Source organism: Syngnathus leptorhynchus, chromosome 5 (genome assembly GCF_054491065.1).
Source record: "Syngnathus leptorhynchus isolate UIUO chromosome 5, UIUO_Slep, whole genome shotgun sequence".
Classification (NCBI taxonomy): domain Eukaryota; kingdom Metazoa; phylum Chordata; class Actinopteri; order Syngnathiformes; family Syngnathidae; genus Syngnathus; species Syngnathus leptorhynchus.
In genome coordinates, this window is record NC_141199.1 from 10,552,143 (window position 1) to 10,574,348 (window position 22,206).

The 22,206-nt window shown below is 37.2% G+C and overlaps 1 protein-coding gene across 3 annotated transcripts in view; it reads right to left on the reverse strand.

Moving 5' to 3' along the window:
* The window catches only part of sgcz (sarcoglycan zeta), a 161,360-nt gene that overhangs the window by 36,194 nt on the left and 102,960 nt on the right, over positions 1–22,206 (reverse strand). For all 3 annotated transcript variants that reach the window (XM_085913017.1, XM_085913018.1, XM_085913016.1), the window contains one exon: positions 13,550–13,651. In XM_085913017.1, the coding sequence (XP_085769143.1) occupies positions 13,550–13,651 (102 nt within the window). The remainder of the gene's footprint in view (positions 1–13,549; positions 13,652–22,206) is intronic.

Genomic DNA, 22,206 nt, shown 5'->3' on the forward strand with positions numbered 1-22,206 from the left:
TTTGTCCCAAAGGTGTTTGATGAGGTTGTTCAGTCAAGTTCTTCCAAATGAAAGTCATCCAAGCATGCTTTTATAGCTCTTGCTTTGTGCACTGGGGCACATGCTGTCTTGCTGGAACATAAAAGGCCATCGCTAAACTGTTCCTACAAAGTTGGAAGCATTCCATTATAAAATTGACCAGCCCCTTTCCTGACCCCCGCTTGCCTGCGCATTGTTCAGGTGTGTGTCATTACTGTATTTAGCCTACTGCAAGTTTTCCTCATTTTATGAATTGTTACTCGTCGTATTGAATTTTTAGTAGTCGTACTACTCTATTATACAATCGTCATGAATAATTGTGAAGAAACGATAACATCACAGTACCAATCTATATTGCACTTACATGCATCGTTGTGTTTTTGCAAGATTTCCATTCATAACTTGCATAATTTAACATTATTTAAATGTATTTTATTCAAACTGCTAAATGGTGCTGTAATTCATGCATTTTGCATGTTTAGAGGTTTTGCTCCAATACACCTGACGCAAATGATCAGAATCATGATCAGAGCTTTGTTGTTTGTGGAGGACAGTTGAAAATATTTGCCTGTTTGGATAGTGAATACTTCACAAATATACAATCATTGGTGAATACAATATCATTTAACAAAAATATTTTTGCATGGGAATAATTTACTGCTATGAAAGATTTATTATCAGCTCTCTTTGCATAATCATTGTGGCTTCTCGTCAGTTGTCCATTTTGTTTGAGCTCAGAACTCGCACCGTATGTTCCGAATTGGATACGTTCTTCCACCGTCATTCTTGAATACAGCATTGTGGAAAATGTCAGGAAGAAGCAATTTCACAGACTCGCTTCCAAGGTGGCATTCTCACACTTACACATTATAACCCATTCTTTCACGTGTTTATAAATACATTGCCAAGTGTGGAAATGGGAGAGAATGAATTACAATAAAAATATATTTCTTTCCATGCTTACTTCACTTTTGATTGTATTCTTTTCACTCACCTCTCCCTCATTATCCTTCCTTGTTGTTTACACAAAAGAAGAAAAGCAGTATTAACATAAAAATGTTACAAGCACTTGTGAGCTACCATAACATCAGCTCAGTTAATAATTTGATTTGACATTGATTATAGTTGCAGGCACAAGGCTAGGGGCCTCAGGCACTTAGTGTAATTAGCGCATGAACAGTGAGATGTGGAGTGTTGGTTCATCATCATAGCCTCAGGGCACGAGTACAGATGGGCCTAATAACAGCATTCAGCTTGTCCGTCACACTCACTGCTAGAGTGCTTCTCGGTTCGAAGCAGACATACTTGGTTGTGTTGTGTGTAAGCCACGTGTTTATCCACATGCTTATTTGTAGTCAAGCCTTGACTAGTTTTGCCATTGTGGTGAATGATTGTTGTGATTATTGGGAAAACTGAGACTGTTTTTCTTCAATGTCCCATCTTGGGGTCGTGACAGACAAGGACATCTTTGTGTTATAATATCTGTCCAGTCTACTCTGTACTTTAGTTCACGAAGAGATTGGATATGGAAGCAAGGTATTATGTGTTTTTTTTGGGGGGAAATTTGGAAGGCTTCATTGTCTCATTTCCCAAACGTTGGCACCACATATTACAATAGGATGTCATGGAAAAAAAAGGGGGGGATTCTTATTTCCATAAGCATGAAAAAAAAAAAACTCCACAAAGGAACTAAGATTCCTGCTTACTCCTTGTCCACTGTGCTTCTCTAGAAAACGTGCTTGACAAGTATTGCAATTAATGCCATTCTAAGTTGAGATTCTACCACAACTTGCAGTGATCCCTTTAATTGCATAATTTATCTTTAAAATAATCGTTGTACCCAATGTTTTTCAAAGCCCATCTCTCCCTCTCCAATCGCATCTGCTTGTGTTCTAAATAATGTAACAACAAGTAATAAATGAGTTGGGTGAATCGAGACAGGCAGGGAGCCTGGTTTGAATTGATCTGTTTGGACTTGTAGCTACATAGTTCTCGCTAGAGTCAGACTTAAAAAACAGAACACCAATCAAACGGTGAGTGATTAAACAGCCTGCGGTGTCCCTCAATTCCTCTTTTATTTATTCTGCTAAATTTGCAAGCACTATTAAATAAGTAATGGGCTTGTTGTCTGGTAGCACTAATGTCTTATTTTGCTACCCAATGGCCATATAACTGCAGAAGTAGAGAAACATTCCCACATGCTTAATACCCAATGGAAAAAAAAGTATTTACAATTCTGAAGTTCAGATGCCCTGTCAAATTAATTTCCCAATCTCTGTCTGTCACGTCATAAAAATATTTTAAACTGTACAAAGTTTTCAAAACAATTTTAACGTTGCTTATCATCATACATGTGCAGATTTGTATTCTTGTCAGCTAGTTTGTCTCACTTGAATAACAATGTGACATTTTTAAGAACATTTAAACAGTGTATTCTCAGGATTTATTTGATAATTAAGGTCCTAATTTGGGAAAGTTTAAATTGACGACAATGGTTAACAGTTCATCTGTTCTCATAAGATCTACACAGAGGTGAAAGACACCAGTTGGTAGAGGGAGGGGATGAGGTTCAAAGAGACTTTACTGTAGATTGCAGTAAACGGAAAGTCGAGGGAGGAAGAAGCAACGAGAAGCAGGGACCATTTGAACTACAGATAAAGATGCATAAGGATAAAAGACCAACAAGTCCACAATGCAGGTAAAAACAGGAGATAAACAACAGGGTGTTTGTCTCAGAAAGGAAAAAAAAAAGTGGAAATTTCTATGGAAAAAGAAGCATCACCACAGTGCATCTCACGGAATATGAATTGAAATAGATAGACAATGTATATGGAATGCTCATCAGAAATTTGGAGGATGAATTAAAATAAATCAAGGGGCTAGCTAGGGAGTCAAACCAAATACTTTTGGTCTGCAGCAAAAATATTCCTATATATATATATATATATATATATATATATATATGATGTGGACTGTACATCTTTATGTCGCTATTCCTTTAAGATTTTTCCATGTGAAAAGTTGAACCTCGGCAATAGTATTAGCAGAGACAGTGATATAAAATAGGGCTGACAGCCATCTGATGAATCACTGACAAAATCAACTCTTAGGTTGTGTTATGACAGCAGGCGTGTGTTAAATGGTCTGTATCTATACTTAAAAATCAATGCTCATGGAGAAAATTTGAGCTTACATTTAAGCTGTCAAAGCTCAAAGCGCTTGCTCCACTGAAAGCATTATGCCTTTCTTTGTGTCATTGTGTTGGATCTCACATTACCTTTTTAATATCAGGCAATCCAGGACATAATACCTCCTTATAATAAATACTATAAAATAATAATATAATAAAAAAATGTGAAACTCTTGGAGACGAGTTTCAGTTTCTCAGATTCTTTGTTTTGAATTCATATATTAATTGCTGAAGTCTAAACAATTTAGTGACAAACCTATGGGACAAAGTCAGCAAAAGGTTAGGTGCATGTGGAGTCCTGTTCACACAGTGAATACAAAAGAGGATCGACAATATGTAAGAAGTGCTGTGGGCAATTATCAGAACATTCCATCAGGGTCATCTCTTCCCTCAAAACATCACAGATCAACCAACTAGCATTACTATTTCAGTACAGCATGTATTTCTTCAAACAGTGCCGGGGGGAAGAGAGTACTAGGTGTTAATTTGAAGGTGATGCTTGGGTACGGGTGCTGGCTGACACACACACACACACACACACACACACACACACACACACACACACACACACACACACACACACACACACACACACACACACACACACACACACGCACTACTGCTCATTGATTGGTTGATATTTCATTGCTATACATGTTCAATATTGTTATTCCATTGGCATGGCTGTGATTTCTTTGCTTCAGCGATATAAGCCAGAATGGATAGAAATGTATACCCACCCAAAGTGGCTTTGCTTTTATTTACAATATATATATTTCATATACCTGCACCTAAGCTGAATAGAGTATCAGTAATATGTACAATTGTGTACTTGGTATAGAAGTCATGAATGAAACAACTCAGTGGCAATGTACCATCATGTAAATAAGTTATTATCGATGTGGAAAAAAAACAAAAAACCTTTTGACCTAAATTTGTATCCTGCTGCTGGTCCTGTAATAAATATCTATCCAACAACCAGTAAAAACTCATTTTATATTGCTTATCTCCATGTGCTATTCGTGCTGTCATTCAACAGTATTTCTACGTTAGGCGATTCCTCCATTTAGTTTGTTTTGGACCAGTAAACATAATAGGCACATAAAGCCAGCCACATTGGATTATGAAAAATATGCTAGGAGCAGATCATTTACAATAAAGGCAATCACGTTATTTAATTTGCTTGCAAGTCATAATCATGTTGTTAAATTAATAATTGAACTACGTATATGTTGAATGTATCTTTGTGGAAACAGCTCACATCAAATCTAGGCAGGAAGCAGATACTATCTTTCTGCTGGTCTTCAAAAGAGAACCAGCCTAAGAACCTGGTCTACAGTATGGCATTGACTAGAATGTGCAGTTTATGAGATTTATTTTAATCTCACATTCTTTTCATCAGAATCTTTAAGTAGTTAATTCTAAAACAAGTCACATTTAGTAGGTACACCAGTTGGTTCAACTAGTATTGCATTGCACACAACTAATCAATGAGACACTTTTTAACTTGTTTTGTTTTTAAAATTGTATCCCAACAACATTTGGTGCAGCAGTTGCTTCATTTGTATTTAATCACCCATCTCAGGTTGTCAATAAACATCAGCCTGGGCATTTTACATCTCCACATCTTCAATATTCTTAGGCTGATTCATGTGCTCAGTTAGATTTCTTGACATTGGCATCCCTGCAGATAAAATCCCAGAGTCGTTACCACCGTAATTGTTGGAGGATGGTTTACAAGTATGAGACAACAACAAAAGTGAATCTGTGATGGCCACCGTTTGCATGAAAACAGACATGAGCAAATTTCAATGCATTAATCCGTATGAACATGCTAGAAATGAAAATTTACATTTGGTTTATACAAAAATATAGGATTTAGCTGCAGTTCTGTAAATAAAGTATACAGATTGAACATTCGGTCAAAGTATAAAAGTATTAGGCTACAGTAGTTAACAAATCACTATGGATAATGAGAGATGGTGTAAAAATAATATAATCATAAAGAAATGAATAAAATCTGCATCAACATAAGGGAAGGTCATAAAAATAATTTAATTTAAATTAATTTAATTTAAAAAAATAATAATTTTATGGTGGATCTGTCCAGAGTTGAATATTATGTTAGTAGTATTACAGCTACTGTACATTACTGCTTTTTTCCCGCAGTAGAACAGCAGGCCACAAAGCCATTATAGTTTGGTTAGGAGTTTAATACTTAGTTTGCAATACAAGAAATCAAGGGTATTAGAAACTGCACAGAAGTCAACAGAGGACAGAGTACAACCTTTTAAACTGGGGACAGACAGCATCCTTAGAGTGAGCCATTCTTTTCAATCAACTTCTCTCAAGCCTCAGTGAACATTTTTTTTTACATAATTAAACACAACAATTAGCTAAATACAAGTTGATGAAATGAATGTAACCTTGAAAGATACATATTCCACAGAAGACTGCACAGATAAATATAAATTAAAAGGAATGGACCAGTGAGGATGGCCCATTTTTTCACTCATTATCTCTTTATGCCTATTCTTTGATCAGAAACATTTTATTAGCTTGCATTTTTAATTATATCAATTTGTTTGGAGAAATCAGTAAATAACTACTCTTGTAATGCCTCTTTCTGGGTAGTAATATGACCCCGTCCCCTTCACAATTCATCAAAGAAGGTACCTTTGAGTGGTTTTAGTTTTGTTTTCACTTTAATTTGTAATTTCCACCTTCTTTGTCATTTAATGTTTTCTGTATGTCATGTGGATCCATTGTTGCGTGTTTTTAGCATACTTGGCCATGACATTCATTAAAGGATAATAACGGTGCTTGATGGTTCTACCATTTCGGCAGCACATGCTTGCATTATTACCATTTTCATTGAGAGAAATGTCGGCACTATTCGGCCGTTACCACGGGGATCTTGTTTTTTGCACCTAAATGCGCAGCGTTTTTGTAAGAGACCCATGTGTTTCAACTGACATGATTGTGCTCTTGGACTGTCTGCGATGGTACGGCTGGATGGATGACTGGAGGAGGTGAGGATGCGAAGTGAAGAGCGTCATCAACATAGGGGCCCGGAGGAGATGTGGAGTTTGAAAACTAAAGTAAAGAGAATCAAATTGGAACAGGATACCTGAACCATTCTTTCCGTATGTGTCTACGGTATGTTACTCACCAACAGATACTACAGTTTCTTGTTTACAGTGTTTTCCAATCGATCACCATGTCAAATAAAGCGTATATAGAAATGGAGAAAATTGCGTGTTTGTTATAGTTGTAGTATTGTTCATGTTTTATCTCACATGTTCTATAAATTATTTTGTTATAACTTCAGCATATAAATTCCAGACACATACCTGGTAAATTAATTGAACACTCTAATTTCCAATGGCTAATGTAATTGTGAAGCAAGACTTAAAAGCCCAGACATCGCTACTTCAGGTACAATAGGATTGAAGAAAGGAGAAAAGACAAGTACAATTTTTATATTTTGTCAATTCATTGATATAATTTGTATCCCTTTTTATGATAAATATCCTTTTGCCTTTCCACAATCTGATTTCCCAGAATCTTTCATGTGGAAGATTTCTGGAAAGCCACTTATTTCACGAACAACCTCATATTAATCACAATTCTTGGAATTAACAAGGTCAAAGCATTTTCTCCGGACAAGATTTAAGATTACAGTATTTTTTTTATGGTGATTGAAGGATGTGAGTGACCTCTAAGACTGTGGCTGGCAGGAGCACACCATAAATATTCTTCTTCACTTGATCTCTTCCTCTCCTCTCTGAAAGGCTAATATTAGTTCCATTCTGGTGACATTCCCAAAAATCTTGTCAAAAGCTAATGAAGGTCATTTTATTTATGTATTTACGTATTTATTTAAAACTATATTTAATATATTTTATACAAGGCGTATTTAATCAAACCTGGAGTCGGAATAAAAATTTTATAACTATATTTAATTGATCAAGAGTGGAAGAGTCACCGTCTTGTTTGATAAATTCTTAATGTTGTGGGGGATGTGGAAACCCTAGGACATTTGTCAAGCTATCCACAGATATCTGCGTGGAGTAGCCCTCTTGACGTTTGACAACACGTCACTTATTATCACAGTGTATTGTAGTACCGTATTTTCCAGACTATAAGATGCACCTGATTAAAAGTGGCACCAGATAAAATTGGGAGAAAAGTGTGTGTGTGTGTGTGTGTGTGTGTGTGTGTGTGTGTGTGTGTGTGTGTGTGTGTGTGTGTGTCAAACAGGCAGGTAAATAAATCAAGCATGAGATTTTCCACGGGACAAATTGTATTGATTTGAAATTAAGAAATAATATTCTGAGAGAACGCTTATTGGCAGCGCACACTACACAGGGAGGAATAGGTTTTAAAATTTTGCCATAACAAATTACACACCCCATGTAATGTGAAAGTCAGAGCTGCTTGACTTGTGGTCTTTGAAATTCTTGTTCCTCTCCTGTATCAAAAAAAGACAACTAAAATAACTTTAAAACAAATAGTCAGCCTGCTGCAATTCCTCTGAGAGAAAGTTAGTGCGCATAATGGACAATTAAAGCCAAACAAACTCACAATAACAGCCACACGGTCACAGTGTAACAACTTTAACAGCTCTAAAATTTCCTTCTAAACTGAGGTCTGCATCTGTCGGCTCACATCTACCTAAAATTGTTGACAATATTTCTTAGTCAAAATCAATAGAGACTGCCAAGATGGGAGCCACCTAATTTTTCTATTAGAAACCTCCAGCATTCAATTACAGCGCCAGAGTTGGAGAAGTTTCAGCAAGTTCATGTCCCTAGGGAAGAACACTGAAAAGTATACAGTGGAAAAAGAGTGAATAATAAATCCATTCTTGACAAGGAGAAATGAAGTCACCTCGCCACTATCATCCAACAGCAATCTGTTCCAGGACACTGCATGGGATGAGATTCTTTTAATTACAGTTTGAAACATTTTCAAATCTTACCTATCTTTTGTATGTTTGCCATATTGTGTTACACCCCTAGAGAGACGCACACTTTTATAAATTACCTCCTTCCATAGCATACTAACATCTATTCTATCGGATCTGTCTGTGACAGCGATTTCCCCCAAGGAAGCAAAGCTCTTATCCAGGCAGTCGACTCCACGTAAATAGGACAACCTCTCGGGAGGCTGTATGACTACACGAGTGAGAAAGGACCCTGAAACTCAAACCAAAAGACATAAAACAGGTGGAGTTTGTGTAGGGGGAAAAAATAGTCGTAGATCATTGATAGAAGAAAAGTCTAATAAAAAGCAACAAACAAAGAAAAGCATTGAAGTTGTGTCTTGTGGCAGTTAAGGTTGTTATGTGGTCCCTTTGGGGACAATTACAGACCTGGCGACATGAGTCTGTGTTAGTGAATGTATAGTGATAGTCACTGAGGATGAGTTTGGGTAGAGCAATTACTACAGGATCGCTCTACACGTCCACGTCAAGTATTGGGAGAGTCAAGGATTTCGGGACGTCTTATGGTGCTTCGTGCTAGAGCACTAAAGTCTTATTTAACCTGTAAGGGATCATTTTTGATTTTGTACTTAGATTTAGAACACTTTCTTAGTACTTTCCATCAATCAGTTTTCAATCACTCAATTATATTTTTATCAAATCTCTACATTTGTCCCTCCACCAAGATCTTTGTCTCGGTTGAGGGATGTCTTTTTTGTAAGATCTAATGAGGGCAAAGACAAGGTAATAGAGTTACTACAGGACTCAAATCTAGATAGAGAATGCATACAAATTTAAAATTGGTGTTATTATCTGACTGAATCGCCCAGTTTAGCAATTTCTCCTTTTCTTACCTTGAAAGTGGTCAAGGACTGTAGCTTTAAACATCCTGCCAGCTGTTTCCCTCCTCCCGAACCCTTATTGTCACCGAGCACATGCCTTGTGTGAGAGGCTCCAAGAGCTGGTTCGAGATGAGTTTCCCAGAGATGGCAGACATTTTGGCAACTGAACAGCTTCATCCTCTGTCCACCTCATCCTTGCTTCAGGACTTACAAAGCTTCACCAGTGCTTTTAAAACCCTATCCAACAGTCTGCTGATTCGAGTTTCCGGCCAAAGCACCATTGTTCTTGGTTCAAAGTTCTGCCTACCTCTCCATTCATGCAACATAAATACACAGTTCAGTGCCAAAGGTATCACTGCATTTGTCACAGGAGCAGGTATATAATGACAGAATATAACAAGTATGTCATTCAGAAGAGCGCAGACCTCTGCCAAGGCTCATTTCTTAAAAAAATGTGGTGTTGTACGTCTTCCCTGTGTTTGTTGATCTGTTCATTGACAGAAGTTGATGAACATATGGGCATTGCCACTACTATAATGGAGGATAGACAGTCCCATTGGTGCCTTCCTCAAATAATGGTAAATGGGCTATTATAGCGCTTTTCCACCTGGTACTCTGACCACTTCACACCCCATTCACCTACTGATGACATGCCATCAGGAACAACTGGGGGTTCTGTGTCTTTGGCATGGTTACAGTGGTTGGGGGTTTAATCCTCAACCACTGTAACCATCTTGACATCTAACACATCTTGATTGTGAGGCAGCTGCTCTACCACTGAGCCACATCCCCCAAATAATAATATAAAAAAGAATACTCACACTCAAATATAATTATTCGTGGAAAAAGACCAATTTCAGTCCTTTTAACAGTCTTGATTAGAAAAAAAATCATTTAGGCTATATCAACATTATTTTCCAACTTGCAATAGAATGAAATTGAAATCAATTAAAATGGATCTTCTTCACTACTGGACTCATTCGAGCCATCTCGCCCAACTCCAGCGCTCTGCACAAGAGGTATGGCAGGCTCCTGCCTGTGCCAGTGTTACAATGATTGATAGAATTATATAAAAACATATATTCTACTCTATAACCTTATACGTAGTTTTTATAGCCTGTTTTTATTTTGATATGTGGGTTTGGTATTGATGTAAGGATGGTGACCCCTGTGCAGTCTGAGCTACACTAACCAAATCAGTGCCCAGCACTCTCTTGGGAAGGTTCGGAGGACGGAGTTTTTACGAACATATACTCTTCATAGTCACTGACGGAGAAGTGGTACTCTAAATTCACCTTTGGTGCAGGCAGCATGGATTCAGTTCCCACTCAGTGAAGGTGTGAATGAATGTGTATCTCTGTGCTGGACAGTATATGTGCCCTGCAACTGATTGGCAACCAGTTGAGGTTGCCGTCCGCCTTTCGCCTGAAGTCAGCTGGGATAGATAAAAAGTCAATTAAATCTACATGGACAGTGGTGGCGTAGAACATTTGCACAGTATTGTAAATTCAGTATATCATCTCTTCTTTTACAGAAGCCATCTGTTCCAATTCCACTCATGCTGATGTGTTTCACCTTACATATATCTGTCGTCATCTCCCTGCATACTGGGTGGCTAAAGATAATCTAATTGAAAAATGTCCCTCCTAGCAGAATTGGAAATTAGGTGCACTGTGTAGAACACAAGCAAGACATAATAATATACAGACATGGATGAAATGGTTGCTACCCTTCTGTTAATAATAATAAAAATAAACAATAGTAATAAAAATAAATAGAGTTTTAATGAACATTAGCCAGTAAAAATCAGATATTGCTTTTGAGTTGCAGTTCAGCACAATTACTTTAAAAAAACAAAACAATTAAAAAGGCATGGACAAACATGATGGTACCTTTAATATTTTGTTATTATCGATTTGTCATCATTTTTCCTCCTGTGGCCAGATCCATGGATCCTGTGGATCTCACCTTTTGGAATTATATGTGCAATTGTGTAACAGGCAATAAACATGATTCCTATTGGCACCACCATTTACCGGTATTCATTCATTTCATTCTTCCCATTTGGAATGGTTGCTTCACTCTGAGTATTTTACTGCAAAAAGACCATCTTCTTTATGTTTTTATATTCAAGCCTCTTTTATTATCCTGTCTTTCATCACCACTCAGGAATCACATTCCTCCATGTGTCGCTCTGAGAAATATGCCGTTCTCTGAGTTGAGTTGTTACTCGTAGCCATTGTGTGATTGTGTGCACGCGTACTCATGTGTGAATGACTGTGTAAGTATTTGAACAGTATGTCGAGTTTCAACTTATTATGGGTTATGAAAAGATTTCCTTCCTTTTAAGGCACCATTATTAATGTATGGTCGTTAGTAAAAGGGATGCATGAATGCTCAATGAAAGTGAATCCCATTTGACATCTCTGGGTTGTTAAGTTGACATGTACAAGACAAGTATAGCATATCAACACGAGGCTTTCCCTAAGTGTTCATTGTTATATAACTTTGCATTATAAAGGACGATAAAAATAATTTACCAGATGATTCTTATTTACACATTAATGGATCTGTTAAAGGGCCTTTTATCATTTTAGGCTGAGGCATAGTTAGGGTACGTGTACAGGAAATTTCAGGAATGAGTAGTTATTGGTTTGATTGAAAAAATTAATTTGAAAGCTGAAGAAAGGAAGAGAAAAAAACTTGCTGATGCTGAAAAAGGTGCATACAGGTTTTGGACCAATATACAGTACAATATGTTGCTCTCGTTGCAATGTCGTTTACAGGGTTGTCTGCATTGTGTTAAAATAGTGTGACTTTGTAGTAAAAAGTGCTAGTACAAGACTGGCCTACCTGTCTCCCATTGAAGATGAAAGCAGAAAATACCACTACAGAGGCTGTGGACTGTTGAGAAATTTAAGTTATGCAGATATTGGAAATAATTCCACTAACAAAGTTTCAACAATAATTAACCTCAGTTTCCAAATAATTGTTGAGTTTTGTTAAAAGGAGAGGTCATGTATACTACAAAAGGTCAACATGAAACTGTCCCAGCTTTTTTAGAATGTGTTGAATGCATTAAGTTCAAATAGAGTGAACATTTGCAAAAAGAAAATCTATTTCAGATAGATTTGTGGCATAAACCCATTGTACAGTCATTGATTTGTGGTCACTCATTTGTCTGCAGCTATCTCTTCCCAGCTTGTCATCTTCATTTCACCCCTTCTTTTTGCCTTTTAAGTGCCTATCTCTCAGTATATCTTCTCGTAAAGAAGATTATTGGGCCCTCCAGGAGTTTCATATACTTCCGATTCAGCAAGTTTCCCCTTACCCAGTGCAACCACTGCATCCTTTATGGTCAATTGTGATAGTTGTTAATGTCGAAATAGAAGACAGTCCATCTACTGAAAATAAGATCACTATCATACTGCAGGTCAATTCTGGTTTCTTTTTTACCTACATATGACATGTATCTGATTATTTTTTTTATGCCAATGTGAACATATAATTCAGATTTTGTCAAAACTGACCTCGGCCTCTTTTGTGTAAGAAAATTGCACAAACATCTGATGAGACTGGATGTCATGCTAACAATCTAAAAGTTTAATATTAATGATCCATCAGTTTATCTACTGTACTGTACATCACGATTCCTCTTCTGATAAATCCCAAGAATGATATACACACCAATTTTTTTTAGGCATGTCAAGCAAGTAGCAAAACATTGAATTCACATTGTCGTACCGAGTGCAGTAGTCGGCCAAGTTTTGCCACGTCTTTTACTCCCAATGTCTGGGTTCTTTGAAAGGACATCGAATTCAATTACATTCTCCAAACCCTCCAATTGATGTTTCGCAGCTCCATCTTTTTCTGAAGCCACTCGCACTGATAAACGGCGCAATGGATAAATGGTGTAATGATATCCTAGAGCTGCAATGATCTCATGGCTAGAGCAATGGGAAGAAGTTTGGATTGAAAGACTTTTTTTTTTTCCTCTTTACTTTTCCCTCTATTTTCCCCTCCCATCGCACTATAAATGTACAAAACCTGTCATTCGTGTAGTTGCCCTAATAACACAAACACACACTTTTACACACACATAGCCATTTCAAGCATGCTCCAAGTGTGCAACCATTGTCTATGTAGCCTTCACGAACAGAATCAATGACAATTCTGGGTGGGTTTGATGGATGAAGGTATTTGAATCAAATGTCAGAACATGTAGTGAGATACAAAAACTCGCAGACACATGCACGCTTGCATCCACAGATGCACACTTTTGATAGATACCTTCTTGGGTAAGTCTGAATATTTCGTTAAGAGTGTATGGACGTGTAGTATGGACGTCAGCTTCAGAACACAGTCTGAATTCCGTTGTAGACAAACAAAGTTGTAACTTCTTGTAATTACTAGGATTGTACAATTAGGAAACCCCACATAAAGAAAACTATTAAAACCATGCCACAGATGCACTTTACACTTCTAGGCAAAACCTTACATTTACACACTTACCCTTCGGGACTGGATCTCTTTGACGTATAAAGGCAAAAGGAATTCAGACACCCCCTCCAGTCTCACCCCTTCTTTGGTCACTCGTAGATTGCCCATTCCTTCCTACAACCAGAAAGAGGGTGATGGTGGTCAGTGCTTGCTTGAGAGAACAGCCACAGCATATTAATAATAACAGAAAAAGAGTATGTTTTTCAAGGACATGAAGGGTCACATTTGAGTCAAACGTTTACATGAGGATATGACAATGCATGCAGTCACATCAAGTCAAAATACGACTTAAAATTTTTAGGATTGTACGACAGTTTGACTTTGTAACAAACTCAATGGAATAAATTTCTGGGATATTTGAGTGTAACAGTGATGAGTCTAATTTTCTTTCGGTCAAGGGAAAGCACCTGGTACAAAAACAGTCTTGTTTACTCTCATTTGACATTAGAAAAATCTCTAAAAATGTCTTCAACAAGGACAAAAGCATTGACATCAGTACAGAGAATGACTTTGCTGTCAATATTTGAGCTCACTCTTGTCTCAATTACACGATGAGGCGATAAATGGCAGACCTGCCACTGTGGCTACAATGAATACAAATGAGTTTGACTTGCTGGGCACTTGACTTTTTTTCCCCTTCATAATCACATTTATTGATGGAAATGACTGATCTTTTTTAAAGGAACTGAATGTTGAAAGGTGCTATTGTTAATTATCCTTAATTGCCGGTGCAACAGACCAAAACATCTTTTCATATTGGAAACTTTAGGCATGAGAAATATTGAATGGGAGAATTAAGGGTGAGGGGCTACAGAAAGTTTTAAAGAGAGACTGGCTCAAGAGATGCTTCTATCAAAACAAAATCCTAAGAAAAAAGTTATTGATAGATGGGTTGCATAGTGGAAAAACCTCTCATACATGAGGGCAAAAATTATATTCTTGTGCTCTTTTCTTCAATGCATATTACGTATTTAAGTTCCGTTTTAGAAAAAAAAAGTTAAGCATTATTAAAGTCCCTACCAGAAATGGTAGCGCATGAGTGATGCATTGAATTTTAGTAATAGTGCAATTTAATGCACACCTAGATCTAGAACAAATCCCAGAATATCAGGCTTGGCAGTCTGTTAAGATTTAAAAGAAAAAAATCAATAGCAAAAACCAGCCAGATGTTTCCTGTGATCTGCGGCCATTAAATTAAATGAACAGTGGCGCATGACGCTTATTCAATAAAAAATAACACAACAGTGAAAAGTCCAAAACACAGGCATAATGAAAAACACACATCCGCATTAGAACACAGGAGAAGCATCTACAGAATCAAATATTGAACAAAAAGTACAAGCAGCACATGCATGTACACACTCCGGTTAAGTAAAAGGGAACTGTTTCTTATGAATATTACAGCAACATGCAAAGTTAAAAAAAAAAAACAACAACATTGCGACATACATGACTTGCAGATATTTTGGCTCCTTTCAGAAAGTCATCCTAAATGTACCAAATTGAACTGACCTGTACAACCCGGTGCAAATTGGTCTAAACTGTTTCATTATACATATTAACGGTGTCAAAATATTTTCTCCCCCAAAATGTGGCATTTTGTCACCTTGAAGGGCATTTGTGCGTTGATGAAGAGGACAAAACAACAGAGGTGAGCTGTCACGGCCAATAATAGACTTGCCTGATGGCCTAAACATTATCAGAAGCACTGACCTACATTTACACTCCAAATTGTAATACTTGACCCATGAAATTATATTAATATACACATTTCTCAACAGTCTATTCTTATTATCATTTACAATATCCCTAGGCTGTTGGTTCCAGTACTGTATGTGGATACATGATATTATTTGTCCAGTAAGATTTCCGCCATATTATGTTGCCATTACATGGCGACTGGGGCTTAATGTCACACATTTTACACTTTAGTGTATCTCTTAGAATAAAAAAATAATATATAAACAATGTGCCAGATGAAAGACCAAAGTCTTGGCTGTATATTTTGTATTCATGTCATGTTCATATTCTTTTGTCTGTGCAGAGTTATAAGCAATCAAATAGAGAGTGTGAATATTTGGCATGTTGCTCCATCCTCAAGTAAGTTATATACATGGGGTGAGATGTCACATTGGATTTTCAAGCTAATGAAAAAAGGGCAAAATTATGTTTTTCTCCTTTTTTTTTTTTTTTTTTTACTCGAAGGTGAACATTGAGTCGAGAAAAGAAAACGAAAAATATTTTGACATAGGCTTAGAAGTAATTTTCAAAAGAAAATCCAACAGTCAATAGATTACAGTATGACACTACATTACTTTGAAGTTGGTATTCTGAAAAATGTGGTATCAAACATCCTTATTTCATATGAATACCAGCGGTCAGACATAAACAAACAATAAAATATCACTGCCATCATTTTAACACCACACTGGCTACAGTATTGATTTCAAACTTTTACAGGTTGCTCTAACTATCTTCATGACCTTGCTCTTAGATTTGGAATGAGCAGCTGCTTCAGTGGTCAAATACCCTCCAAATCTTCCAGCACACATCTTTATCTGAAAGAAAATGGCTTGGTAAACCGCTGGTTAAAGTTATGTTTCTTTCTAGACTGTGTCTGTCTACAGTGGTTGTGTTGACGACTTTAATTTGCATCAATTAGTTGTTCCAAGAGATGATATGTAACTAGATCCAGTTTCATGCAAAGCTATATTTTTGGAATCTCAAAACACTTGAGAGGTAACAGTAAACCATATTCAATCACTTTCATTTTATTATTTACCACAGTGGTGTGGTATAATAGTGCTTGAATGCAACTCCACACAATGCAAGCTGCTTCTGAAAGTCTTGTGAATCGATAGTGTGAGTTCAGGGTGTACCTCAATTTCCTCTCCCCAAGTCCACTAGAATAGTCTCCATCTTATCCACAACTTTAATAATGGATGATTGGATTACTTTATTGTAGATTGAGTAATATGAAATATTTTCACCAATATCTTTGAAAAGGTTAAATACATTCATCAAACATGACAAAATGAAAAATATTGGACCTGAGAAGTTCAATGTATGATTTACACATGTACAGAGTGCTATATAATGCATTATACAATACACCCATGAGCTTCCATGTCCCACATAAATTTAAGGGTTAAGTTAAGAATAAACCTGCTTCGTTACAGTGAATGCTAAACAGCCAAAATAAAATATGACAAGGAAATTATTGGGTGACAGAAGATACCTTATGGGGTTTAAATTCCATGCACAGCAAGAACCCGGTCACTTCTCTGACTAGGACTGGTATGACCGGAATACCAAGCACTGTATAAAATATATGACTGGCTATGTTGTTGATGGATGTGGTGGAGCTAATGTTAGGTGATGTGTGCTGGTCCGTGTTAATATGAAGCTGCACAGTGTGTCTGTGCAGGATGCACTCTGTGTTCTTGACTAGAGTGCATAAGACTAACCACGCTGGCTTTGTGGAAATGAAGTCATAACCAGCACAGCAGACACAGTAGACAGTAGTCAGTGCCTGCCTGTGGAAGGCATTAAATTAGATGTTTGACCTGCTGTACCTTGTGGATTGTGTCACGATGTGGCATGACATGAGTATCATTTTGGAATGGGCAATTTTCAACAAATGGGCTCCAAAACAAATAAACTTCTGTGGCCTTATAGGTCAGGCTAGATAACTCAATTAGACATGAAATGTGAAACAAGTTTTGTTCATAGAGGGACGGCAGGTAAAATAAAACATTTTGGGAGTTTGTGTGTTCTTAGATTGTGTGTGTGTGTGTGTGTGTGTGTGTGCGTGCGTGTGTGTGTGCGTGTGCGTGCGTGTGCGTGTGCGTGTCCTTGAACTTAACATTACTGAACAGATAGCATTACTCTAGTAAATGACAAAAATGCAAATGTCAATGCAATATGGCTACATTGAAACTAACTAACTCAGCATTGCCCCCCTCCCCATAGCAAATTAAACAATGGGAGGTAAATGATTCCCAATGGGAAATGAATCACCAATTTTATGACAGTGATTCCAATCCTATTAGAATATATTCTTTTTTTTTTTTTTTTTTTTTTTTTAAACTGTAAAACCAAAGAAATCATTGCATTCCAGAATAAACTGTGGTTCCATTTTACTTAGGATCAAACTAGCAGAGGAGTTTACAAAACCAAGAGTCAAGACTGTGCTGCGTTGAAAGAGGAACGCAATACGTCAAAGAAGTGCCTCCACTGTTAGAGTAACAGTAACAGTGTGAATATATGCGAGTTAGTAAACATAGTCATCCTCAAAAAAATATGTTCAAGAGACCTTTCGACACACCGCGAGGTAGCACTATGTGCAAATAGGAATAGCGTGGGTTTGTGTTTCAGCTTGTCTGCACACAAAACTGCATGTGATTTATGCATGGAACCCTTTCAGTTTGTGGGTGTGTTTGTTTATGTGACAGTGTGTGTATGCCTCTAGCCAATCCATCAGTGCAGTGTACACATGGCAGCATGTAGACAGATGGTGAAGTGTGTGTGTGCTGAGAGTTTTTGTTTGTGTAAAGAGCTGACAAGGCTGTGGTATTGACATGCATATTTGAAAGTGATTGCCTGCATGTGCTCAAGTTTCCTATATGATTTTTTTTTATCTTCACCCACGAGATTAAATGAGTTGATATCAGCCAAGGGTCTTTCATGTGCTGTCAGTCACTGCAGACATATTGGCTAAACATACTGGCTGGGAGAGATGGAGAGTGAAATGTTGAAGTGAAGGGATGAAAGAAAGTGGTGAAATGAACATTTGAGGGGAGCAAACAAACACAACAGTGAGAGATCTAAGACACAATAGGAGAGGCACTGACAGATTGAAAATATGAAGGATAGGGCATGATTACCAAAACAAAATGACTTACAGTACAAACCTTTCCCAAAGGAAGTGAGCTTCACTGTAATAAGGTCAAGGTAGCTTTTACATCTCAATATAGCAACCTGTTATTCTAAAACGATTTCAGTGACTTCAGTTTGGCTTTTTGGCCTTACATTACTCCTTTTGATTTAAAAGAAGTTACAAATGCACGCCCAGCTTGGTGGAAAACTGTCGGGTAAATTGCTATTTCCGCTGGCCAAAAAAAAAAAAAAGAATATGCCTGGCATTTGGCAAAGTTGAGACCTATAGTATGAAGTACGATATGCGTTTCAGCTTTGCCACAACAATGACAGAAATGTTTTTCCCATCAAAACTAGCTCAATGTCAAACAATACATTATTTAACGTTTAAGTAAAAAGGTCATGCCCTCCTCAAAGAGTGCAATTGGTTTATAATGTTTATGGTCCAATGCTCTTGTATTTAAATAGATAATGGCAAATGAGAGATTTTCCCATCCGTATAATCTAGTATTCTAAGGGCTTTCTTGTGGGTCTTCAAAACTGTTCATTCCCTTTTTTTCAAACTTGAATGACGTTGGGTTTGTCTAACTGATATTGGGAGGTATCAAGGGCATCTCAATTCCTTTCACTGCATCTTGAAAGACATTTGATGGAATATGTTGCTCCCTGTTGGGAGTCAAGGAAGGTATCTACTTCATCATCCATAAAATGAAAATAACTGTTCCCTATGGTTAGAAGGAAGATAAACATTCCGTTACCCTGTTGAGTATTTTTGTTTTGAATCATTTTCAAAGAATCATTTTCAAATCCCAGTTCAGGGTGTACACAACTGGGATAGGCTCCAGCACCCCCGCAACCCTCACGAAAATGAGCAGTTCAGAAAACAGAATGATGGATATTTTCAATCAAGTTTTTTTTAGATTATTAAGAACTGGTCAGGTAAACACTTCACTAAAAAGTTAACCCAAATAAATTGTCTTTCCATTACAGGCCGTGAGTAGCATACAATGGCTGCAAGTAACAGATGAACATAATCATTTCTCATTGGCCATCTGGCCTTCATTATATTGATTGGGACTGGCCATTTAAGTGTCTATTTTTTTTCCCCAACATTGTTTGGAACAACAACAGAATTGGTTTTGAAATTTAACAGCCAAGCTCTATATGTCAATAAAAAATAAAGATAAATTACTGCAGTGAATGAACACTGTCAATGTATTCTTCTAAATTGAACCAATTGCACCTTTGCGGTCTAATGTGGAACGATGATAAACCAAAAATGAGGACGAGACAAACAAGAGTGACTATTTTGCAATACAAAACTCTGCACGAACATAATTTAATTTGGAAGAATGAACTTACAAATACAGTATCTATTTAGTAACCCAATGATTCGAATGTCACCACAAACTAATTCATGACGTCAACCTAGACAACTATGGAGACCTCATCAATCGTAAAAACTTTAGTTCTGTGAATATCGATGTCAACGTTAATTCAGCAATAATAACGTAAGAACTAAATCCATGTCAATATGACTTTAAGAGAACACTTGCAAGATTGCAATTGATATATCATCACAATTTGATTAGAAGTCTTTTTTCTTACTTGAAGAAATGGCAGAGTTGTTATGTAAATTTAAAACGAGTAGCCGAAGAAGCCAATGATTTGCAATTGCATTACTGTATGCGTCACACAAAATTTGGTGCTGTATAAAAGAAATAGTTGAGGGGAATCTGCCACAGAATGGAAGCGTGTCACAGATGCAGGAGTTTTGCACCTCAGATGATAATTTACATCAATTCCCTTTTGTGTTTTTAAAGTAAAACATCACATACTGCATGCTTCTAGCTTCACCAACGGTCATTATCACACTGATGGGCGCAGCTTCCATTGCAGCAGTGTCTAAGCAGTCATCTATTTGCACAGTTAAATTGTGTACTGTATATGCTGTGTTAGACAAATACATCAATTCAATTCCTTGTTTCTAATCATGTGATGTCAACAAAGATGCATTTGTTGTTTTCCTAAGTGTGACTCTGAAACATACAAGTCTAGAGCCTTGATTGGGTGAGTGCATTGCTGAAATAAGGCGGCGTCATTAGATATTCATGGTGTAGACGTTTGAGGAACACAAATAAATTCACAGCCAAAATCCTCCGGTCATAATCCAGACGCGCATCTGCGGAATGTGTTGGATAAACAAGTTTGATCCACGGTGCCATCACCATCATATAGTATACAGGACGAAAAATGATTTGCCAGATATTACAACGCACCATCTGAGGGCTTGTGCGGTCCACGTCTTGATGGGTCAACAACAGGTGGTCTTACACCATACGAGGCAGGTGGCTAAGTGTTATGATGTTGTTTTGACAGTGTGGCAAATCCCTGAAGTTGCTGTCCAAAGTGACTGATCCCTCCCAGAACGCTCAGAGCTATCATCTGTGGATGACGGAGATCAATGTGGCGCACATGCCAGTAGGCTGTCAACACTTTAGCTGACACGCCAGGTAGCACAACCCGGATGGTGGGCCTCGTATGTATGTATATAGAAAAGAACGCAGTCAGATTTTCTATACCAGAAAACTTTTCTTGTAACAAGGATCTAATTAATTAATTAATTGAACTGTGAATTATTGATGAATAAACAATAGGGTCACAGTTCCAGTCCTGTTGCGTATAAACGTAAATATGGAAACTAAAATAATCAAATACGCATGCTATTCTATAATAATATCTTCTAATGAAGAATGGCTGTATCCATCCTTGTTCTTGTTGTATTAGTTTGTAACAGTGAATACTAAGATAAGTGACACATTCAACAAAGGTCATGGCATCAAATCATTGCAGTGACATTTCCCATTGAAATCTGTTTAATTCATTATTTTGGTCAACAGAATTTGACCTTTACAGCAAATTATCTTACTTCAAAATGTTCATTATTGAACAAAAAGTAATAAGTGAAATGAGTTGACAGTGGAGGTGCATGTTAAATGGACACTTCTGGAATCACTCAATTAAAAAAGGCCATACATGGTTTTTCCTGGTGTTAATGGAGGACAATCACTTAATATGAAAATGTTCAATATATCACATGCTCTCATGGACAAGATACAGAGTGTGCTCACCAAGACACAAATTAGTGCCTTGTGCTCACACACAAATATCCCAGAGCAGTAGTGTGTGAAGAAACACAACTTCAGATCATCAGGCCTGAGATTGGACTGGACTCGCAGATGGACAGGTCATCAGTCAAGAGACTACTGCTGTGTGTGAAACCATGGTTTTCTCGGGTAGTACATTAGTTAACTCTATTAGCAGGCAGAGTTTCTTTTGTAGGCTATGTTTTTTTTCCTTATCTTACAATTCAGTGTTAAAGACATACATACTGTATGACATTGCTTCCAAGTTGCTCCGAGATCATCACTTTTCAGGCGACCCCAAAACAGAATGTTTGTTCCTCAATAATTTGTAAGAATGGCACATTGCGTGTCCAAACACATTTACATGTGTACAAACTTGTGGACAGATAGAAACTGTGACTAGCATTTACCCAATTTTGACTAAGGATGGTGGAATAATTACTTTACTTATGTTTTGAATTGCTGAATATTTTACGTTATACAAGAGTAGGTTACTGCTTCTCTTTGAAAGCAACATGAATTGATAAGAAACATTTTTAGGTTGCTTATAGTTTTCCTATGCATAACATTTGGATTAGCATTAAAAGTACATTCTCAGTATGATTTGTGAAGTAAAACGCTCATACCTGCATCCCATTTGGATTA